At 53.5% G+C, this 10,925-nt stretch overlaps 1 protein-coding gene across 1 annotated transcript in view; it reads right to left on the bottom strand.

Moving 5' to 3' along the window:
* Nucleotides 1–10,925, bottom strand: part of LOC119970734 (probable ATP-dependent RNA helicase DDX60) — a 174,252-nt gene that overhangs the window by 146,909 nt on the left and 16,418 nt on the right. The window contains 1 exon segment of the mRNA XM_038805842.1: nucleotides 9,409–9,478. Within this exon segment, the coding sequence (XP_038661770.1) occupies nucleotides 9,409–9,478 (70 nt within the window).

Here is a 10,925-nt window from a genome sequence, read left to right as displayed (position 1 = left end):
ACTGCCATCCAACACACTCTCCAACCCCACACTGCCATCACACACACTCCCAACCCCACACTGCCATCAACACCACTCCAACCCCACTGCCATCACACACACTCCAACCCCACACTGCCATCCAACACACTCCAACCCCACACTGCCATCAACACCCCTCCAACCCCCAACACACACTCCAACCCCACACTGCCATCAACACACACTCCAACCCCACACTGCCATCCACACACACTCCAACCCCACACTGCCACCAACACACACTCCAACCCCACACTGCCATCAACACACACTCCAACCCCACATTGCCATCCACACCCACTCCAACCCCACACTGCCACCAACACACTCCAACCCCACTGCCATCACACACACTCCAACCCCACACTGCCATCAACACACACTCCAACCCCCACACCCTCCAACCCCACACGGCCATCAACACACACTCCAACCCCACACTGCCATCAACCCACCCTCCAACCCCACACTGCCACAACAACCTCCAACCCCACACTGCCATCAACACACCCTCCAACCCCACACTGCCATCAACACACACTCCAACCCCACACACCCTCCAACCCCACACGGCCATCAACACACACTCCAACCCCACACTGCCATCAACACACACTCCAACCCCACACTGCCATTAACACACACTCCAACCCCACACTGCCTTCAACACACAGTCCAACCCCACACTGCCATCAACACACACTCCAACCCCACACTGCCATTAACACACACTCCAACCCCACACTGCCTTCAACACACAGTCCAACCCCACACTGCCATCAACACACCCTCCAACCCCACACTGCCATTAACACACACTCCAACCCCACACTGCCATTAACACACACTCCACCCCCACACTGCCATCAACACACACTCCAATCCCACACTCCCATCAACATACACTCCAACCCCACACTGCCATCAACACACACTCCAACCCCACACACACTCCAACCCCACACTGCCATCACCACACACTCCAACCCCACGCTGTCACCAACACACACTCCAACCCCACACTGCCATCAACACACACTCCAACCCACACTGCCATCAACACACACTCCAACCCCACACACACTCCAACCCCACACACACTCCAACCCCACACTGCCATCAACAGTCATTCCAACCCCCACACTGCCATCAACACACACTCCAACCCCACACTCACTCCAACCCCACACTGCCATCACACACACTCCAGTCCCACACACACTCCAACCCCACACTGCCATCAACACACACTCCAACCCCACACTGCCATCAACACACACTCCAACCCCACACTGCCATCAACACACACTCCAACCCCACACTGCCATCAACACACACTCCAACCCCCACACTGCCATCAACACACACTCCAACCCCACACACACTCCAACCCCACACTGCCATCAACACACACTCCAACCCCACACACACTCCAACCCCACACTGCCATCAACACACACCCCAACCCCACACACACTCCAACCCCACACTGCCATCAACACACACTCCAACCCCACACACACTCCAACCCCACACTGCTATCAACACACACTCCAACCCCACACACACTCCAACCCCACACTTCCATCAACACACACTCCAACCCCACACTGCCATCAACACACACCTCCAACCCCACACTGCCATCAACACACACTCCAACCCCACACTGCCATCAACACACACACTCCAACCCCACACTGCCATCAACACACACTCCAACCCCACACACACTCCAACCCCACACTGCCATCAACAGTCATTCCAACCCCCACACTGCCATCAACACACACTCCAACCCCAGACTGCCATCAACACACACTCCAAACCCACACATACTCCAACCCCACACTGCCATCAACACACACTCCAACCCCACACACACTCCAACCCCACACTGCCATCAACACTCATTCCAACCCCACACACACTCCAACCCCACACACACTCCAACCCCACACTGCCATCAACACTCATTCCAACCCCACACACACTCCAACCCCACACACACTCCAACCCAACGCTGTCATCAACACACACGCCAACCCCACACTGCCATCAACACACACTCCAACCCCACACACACTCCAACCCCACACTGCCATCAACGCACACTCCAACCCCACACTGCCATCAACACACTCCAACCCCCACACACACTCCAACCCCACACTGCCATCAACACACACTCCAACCCCACACTGCCACCAACACACACTCCAACCCCACACACTCCAACCCCACACTGCCATTAACACACACTCCAACCCCACACTGCCATCAACACACTCCAACCCCACACACACTCCAACCCCACACTGCCATGTAACACACACTCCATCCCCACGCTGTCATCAACACACACTCCAACCCCACACACACTCCAACCCCACACTGCCATCAACACACACTCCAACCCACACTGCCACCACACACACACTCCAACCCCACAACACTCCAACCCCACACTGCCATTAACACACACTCCAACCCCACACTGCCATTAACACACAATCCAGCCCCACACACAGTCCAACCCCACACTGCCATTAACACACACTCCTACCCCACACACACTCCAACCCCACACTGCCATCAACACACACTCCAACCCCACACACACTCCAACCCCACACTGCCATTAACACACACTCCATCCCCACGCTGTCATCAACACACACTCCAACCCCTCACACACTCCAACCCCACACTGCCATTAACACACACTCCTACCCAACACACACTCCAACCCCACACTGCCATCAACACACACTCCAACCCCACACACACTCCAACCCCACACTGCCATCAACACACTCCAACCCCACACTGCCATTAACACACTTCTACCCCACACACACTCCAACCCCACGCTGTCATCAACACACACTCCAACCCCACACACATTCCAACCCCACACTGCCATCAACACACACTCCAACCCCACACTGCCATCAACACACACTCCAACCCCACACTGCCATCAACACACACTCCAACCCCACACACACTCCAACCCCACACTGTCATCAACACACACTCCAACCCCACACTGCCATCAACACACACTCCAACCCCACACTGCCATTACCACACAATCCAACCCCACACACACTCCAACCCCACACTGCCATCAACACACACTCCAACCCCACACTGCCATCAACACACACTCCAACCCCACACTGCCATTAACACACACTCCAACCCCACACTGCCATCAACACACACTCCAACCCCACACACACTCCAACCCCACACTGCCATCAACACACACTCCAACCCCACACACACTCCAATCCCACACTGTCATCAACACACACTCCAACCCCACACTGCCATCAACACACACTCCAACCCCACACACACTCCAACCCCACACTGCCATCACCACACACTCCAACCCCACACTGCCATCAACACACACTCCAACCCCACACTGCCATCAACACACGCTCCAACCCCACACACACTCCAACCCCACACACACTCCAACCCCACACTGCCATCAACAGTCATTCCAACCCCCACACTGCCATCAACACACACTCCAACCCCACACTCACTCCAACCCCACACTGCCATCAACACACACTCCAATCCCACACACACTCCAACCCCACACTGCCATCAACACACACTCCAACCCCACACTGCCATCAACACACACTCCAACCCCACACTGCCATCAACACACTCCAACCCCACACACACTCCAACCCCACACTGCCATCAACACACACTCCAACCCCACAAACACTCCAACCCCACACTGCCATCAACAGTCATTCCAACCCCCACACTGCCATCAACACACACTCCAACCCCACACTGCCATCAACACACACTCCAACCCCACACTGCCATCAACACACACTCCAACCCCACACACACTCCAACCCCACACACACTCCAACCCCACACACACTCCAACCCCACACACACTCCAACCCCACACACACTCCAACCCCACACACACTCCAACCCCACACACACTCCAACCCCACACTGTCATCAACACACACTCCAACCCCACACTGCCATCAACACACACTCCAACGCCACACTGCCATCAACACACACTCCAATCCCACACACACTCCAACCCCACACTGTCATCAACACACACTCCAACCCCACACTGCCATCAACACACACTCCAACCCCACACACACTCCAACCCCATACTGCCATTAACACACACTCCAACCCCACACTGCCATTAACACACACTCCAACCCCACACACACTCCAACCCCACACTGCCATCAACACACATTCCAACCCCACACTGCCATTAACACACACTCCAACCCCACACACACTCCAACCCCACACTGCCATCAACACACACTCCAACCCCACACTGCCATCCACACACACTCCAACCCACACTGCCATCAACACACACTCCAACCCCACACTGCCATCCACACACACACCAACCCCACACTGCCATCCACACACACTCCAACCCCACACTGCCATCCACACGCACTCCAACCCCACACTGCCATCAACACACACTCCAACTCCACACTACCATCAACACACACTCCAACCCCACTCTGCCATCCACACACACTCCAACCCCACACACAATCCAACCCCACACTGCCATCCATACACACTCCAACCCCACACTGCCATCAACACACACTCCAACCCCACACTGCCATCAACACACACTCCAACCCCACACTGCCATCCACACACACTCCAACCCCACACTGCCATCAACACACACTCCAACCCCACACTGCCATCCACACACACTCCAACCCACACTGCCATCAACACACACTCCAACCCCACACTGCCATCAACACACACTCCAACCCCACACTGCCTTCAACACACACTCCAACCCCACACACCCTCCAACCCCACACGGCCATCAACACACACTCCAACCCCACACTGCCATCAACACACCCTCCAACTCCACACTGCCATCAACACACCCTCCAACCCCACACTGCCATCAACACACCCTCCAACCCCACACTGCCATCAACACACACTCCAACCCCACACACCCTCCAACCCCACACGGCCATCAACACACACTCCAACCCCACACTGCCATCAACACACACTCCAACCCCACACTGCCATTAACACACACTCCAACCCCACACTTCCTTCAACACACAGTCCAACCCCACACTGCCATCAACACACCCTCCAACCCCACACTGCCATTAACACACACTCCAACCCCACACTGCCATCAACACACACTCCAACCCCACACTGCCATTAACACACACTCCAACCCCACACACCCTCCAACCCCACACTGCCATCAACACACACTCCAACCCCACACTGCCATTAACACACACTCCAACCCCACACTGCCTTCAACACGCAGTCCAACCCCACACTGCCATCAACACACCCTCCAACCCCACACTGCCATTAACACACACTCCAACCCCACACACACTCCAACCCCACACTGCCATCACCACACACTCCAGCCCCACGCTGTCACCAACACACACTCCAACCCCACACTGCCATCAACACACACATCCAACCCCGCACACACTCCAACCCCACACACACTCCAACCCCACACTGCCATCAACAGTCATTCCAACCCCCACACTGCCATCAACACACACTCCAACCCCACACTCACTCCAACCCCACACTGCCATCAACACACACTCCAATCCCACACACACTCCAACCCCACACTGCCATCAACACATACTCCAACCCCACACTGCCATCAACACACACTCCAACACCACACTGCCATCAACACACACTCCAACCCCACACTGCCATCAACACACACTCCAACCCCACACTGCCATCAACACGCACTCCAACCCACACACACTCCAACCCCACACTGCCATCAACACACACTCCAACCCCACACACACTCCAACCCCACACTGCCATCAACACACACCCCAGCCCCACACACACTCCAACCCCACACTGCCATCAACAGTCATTCCAACCCCCACACATACTCCAACCCCACACTGCCATCAACACACACTCCAACCCCACACACACTCCAACCCCACACTGCCATCAACACACACTCCAACCCCACACACACTCCAACCCCACACTGCCATCAACACACACTCCAACCCCACACTGCCATCAACACACACTCCAACCCCACACACACTCCAACCCCACACTGCCATCAACAGTCATTCCAACCCCCACACTGCCATCAACACACACTCCAACCCCAGACTGCCATCAACACACACTCCAAACCCACACACACTCCAACCCCACACTGGAATCAACACACACTCCAACCCCACACACACTCCAACCCCACACTGCCATCAACACTCATTCCAACCCCACACACACTCCAACCCCACACACACTCCAACCCCACGCTGTCATCAACACACACTCCAACCCCACACTGCCATCAACACACACTCCAACCCCACACTGCCATCAACACACACTCCAACCCCACACTGCCATCAACACACTCCAACCCCACACACACTCCAACCCCACACTGCCATTAACACACACTCCATCCCCACGCTGTCATCAACACACCCTCCAACCCCACACTGCCATTAACACACACTCCAACCCCACACACACTCCAACCCCACACTGCCATCAACACACACTCCAACCCCACACTGCCACCAACACACACTCCAACCCCACACACTCCAACCCCACACTGCCATCAACACACACTCCAACCCCACACACACTCCAACCCCACACTGCCATCAACACACACTCCAACCCCACACTGCCACCAACACACACTCCAACCCCACACACTCCAACCCCACACTGCCATCAACACACACTCCAACCCCACACACACTCCAACCCGACACTGCCATCAACACACACTCCAACCCCACACTGCCATCAACACACACTCCAACCCCACACACACTCCAACCCCACACTGCCATCAACAGTCATTCCAACCCCCACACTGCCATCAACACACACTCCAACCCCAGACTGCCATCAACACACACTCCAAACCCACACACACTCCAACCCCACACTGGAATCAACACACACTCCAACCCCACACACACTCCAACCCCACACTGCCATCAACACTCATTCCAACCCCACACACACTCCAACCCCACACACACTCCAACCCCACGCTGTCATCAACACACACTCCAACCCCACACTGCCATCAACACACACTCCAACCCCGCACACACTCCAACCCCACACTGCCATTAACACACACTCCAACCCCACACTGCCATCAACACACTCCAACCCCACACACACTCCAACCCCACACTGCCATTAACACACACTCCATCCCCACGCTGTCATCAACACACACTCCAACCCCACACACACTCCAACCCCACACTGCCATCAACACACACTCCAACCCCACACTGCCACCAACACACACTCCAACCCCACACACTCCAACCCCACACTGCCATCAACACACACTCCAACCCCACACTGCCATCAACACACACTCCAACCCCACACTGCCACCAACACACACTCCAACCCCACACACACTCCAACCCCACACTGCCATTAACACACACTCCAACCCCACACTGCCATTAACACACAATCCAGCCCCACACACACTCCAACCCCACACTGCCATTAACACACACTCCTACCCCACACACACTCCAACCCCACACTGCCATCAACACACTCCAACCCCACACACACTCCAACCCCACACTGCCATTAACACACACTCCATCCCCACGCTGTCATCAACACACACTCCAACCCCACACTGCCATTAACACACACTCCATCCCCGCGCTGTCATCAACACACACTCCAACCCCACACACACTCCAACCCCACACTGCCATTAACACACACTCCTACCCCACACACACTCCAACCCCACACTGCCATCAACACACACTCCAACCCCACACACACTCCAACCCCACACTGCCATCAACACACTCCAACCCCACACTGCCATTAACACACTTCTACCCCACACACACTCCAACCCCACGCTGTCATCAACACACACTCCAACCCCACACACATTCCAAACCCACACTGCCATTAACACACACTCCAACCCCACACACACTCCAACCCCACACTACCATTAAAACACACTCCAACCCCACACTGCCATTAACACACACTCCAACCCCACGCTGTCATCAACACACACGCCAACCCCACACTGCCATCAACACACACTCCAACCCCACACTGCCATCAACACACACTCCAACCCCACACACACTCCAACCCCACACTGCCATCAACACACACTCCAACCCCACACTGCCATCAACACACACTCCAATCCCACACACACTCCAACCCCACACTGTCATCAACACACACTTCAACCCCACACTGCCATCAACACACACTCCAACCCCACACTGCCATTAACACACACTCCAACCCCACGCTGTCATCAACACACACTCCAACCCCACACACACTCCAACCCCACACTGCCATTAACACACACTCCAACCCCACACACACTCCAACCCCACACTGCCATTAACACACTCCAACCCCACACTGCCATCAACACTCACTCCAACCCCACACTGCCATCCACACACACTCTAACCCCACACTGCTATTAACACACACTCCAACCCCACACACCCTCCAACCCCACACTGCCATCAACACACTCCAACCCCACACACACTCTAACCCCACACTGCTATTAACACACACTCCAACCCCACACACACTCCAACCCCACACTGCCATCAACACACACTCCAACCCCACACTGCCATCAACACACACTCCAATCCCACACACACTCCAACCCCACACTGTCATCAACACACACTCCAACCCCACACACACTCCAACCCCACACTGCCATCAACACACACTCCAACCCCACACTGCCATCAACACACACTCCAACCCCACACTGCCATCAACACACCCTCCAACCCCACACTGCCATCAACACACACTCCAACCCCACACACACTCCAACCCCACACACACTCCAACCCCACACTGCCATTAACACACACTCCAACCCCACACACACTCCAACCCACACACACTCCAACCCCACACTGCCATTAACACACACTCCAACCCCACGCTCTCATCAACACACACCCCAACCCCACACACACTCCAACCCCACACTGCCATTAACACACACTCCAACCCTACACACACTCCAACCCCACACTGCCATTAAAACACACTCCAACCCCACACTGCCATTAACAAGCAAAAGCACACACTTTCCAATCTTACCCTGCTCTGAAGTGCTATTGGTCCTCAGGAAGCCTGATCTCCCACTGCTGCGAAATCAATTTGCATGACTGATCTTTAAGAAAGAATTGTGCGATCCAATTGGTTTAAATAATGTATACTTACTGGCTATGTGCACAGATGGAATTCAAGTACCACGACCACCAATTCAATCTCCTATGAAGTTTTCTTAATTCTGCAAAACAATGTTAGAACAATGCTACTTCTGTCTATTGCTCAAAAGCGATGAGAAATAAATCATTACTTCACAAATAAACACATAGAAAACGACACAATTTTCCCAGTTTGAAGTTTCCTGTTCGCCTTTTCTGCATGTCCCAGATGGAAACAAATATGACACTGAGTCAGATGTGGAGGTATTAGAACAGATGTCTCAAGTCTTGATCACAGTCCATTTCAAGAAGCATCTTCAATGGGGGAAGCGAGCTAAACCATCAGTGCGGTTTAGTGTGGGCATTCCAATGTTTAGAGTGGAGGCAACAGCAGGTCATGCGAGCAGAATCGGGGATGTCCAAGAAGGCAGAGCTGAAGAAAACAGCTGTCCGATTGTCGGGCTGGAGGAGATTACGGAGGTAGGGAGGAGCAAGACCATGGAAAGATTTGAGAAGAAGGAGAAGTTTAGAATTGAGACATTGCTTAACCAAAAAACAATATTCACAATGGATATCAATGATTTGAATGAGGGAACCAGATATAATATTTCCAAGATTGCTGACAACATAAAACTAGGTGGCAATGTGAGGATGGCCTGCAAGTGACTCTAGACACAAAGTAATGTGTTTGATTCTTAAGTGCCCCCTAATTGGCCCAGCAAGCCACTGATTTCCAGAGCAATTAGGAATGGGCAACAAATGCTGGCCCAGTCAACGACGCTCACACACATAGAACATAGAACATACAGTGCAGAAGGAGGCCATTCGGCCCATTGAGTCTGCACCAACCCACTTCAGCCCTCACTTCCACCCTATCCCTGTAACCCAATAACCCCTCCTAACCTTTTTGGATACTAAGGGCAATTTAGCCTGGCCAATCCACCTAACCTGCACGTCTTTGGACTGTGGGAGGAAAACGGAGCACCCGGAGGAAACCCACGCAGACACGGGGAGAACGCGCAGACTCAGACAGTGACCCAGTGGGGATATTGTTTTTAAAAGGTGCAATTTAACACTGAGAAATTAGTGAGGTAATGCATTTTGGTAAGAAGAATGATGAGAGTCAATGTAAAATAAATGTTTTTTTTTATTTAGAGAATAAAGTACAAAAGCAAGGAAGCAATGTTAAATCGTTATAAATGGCCCATCTGGCCTGATTTGGAGTATCCAATTTCGGGCATCCCGATGGGCCGAATGGCCTCCTTCTGCACTGTAAATTCTATGTAAAAAAATCAGCATAATCACAGCCTTGTGGTATTAACTTGAGATTTGTAATAAAATAAGTGATGGTCCCTCCGTTTCTCTGGCATTTATGACAACAGTTAAATCTTTCCAGCATCTCACCAGACTGACTCTTACAGCGTTCATCAAATTTCTTGAGTTTTACTTCTAATTTTGTGGTGTCTTTATCCTCTAAGTAATTAAAGCAATCATAGATTTCTCTGGCTTCATACCCTCCTATTGAGAGTA

This window comes from Scyliorhinus canicula, chromosome 8, assembly GCF_902713615.1.
Source record: "Scyliorhinus canicula chromosome 8, sScyCan1.1, whole genome shotgun sequence".
In the NCBI taxonomy this organism is placed as follows: domain Eukaryota; kingdom Metazoa; phylum Chordata; class Chondrichthyes; order Carcharhiniformes; family Scyliorhinidae; genus Scyliorhinus; species Scyliorhinus canicula.
Note: the sequence above shows the minus strand (reverse complement) of the source record. Positions and strands in the feature narration are given on the sequence as shown.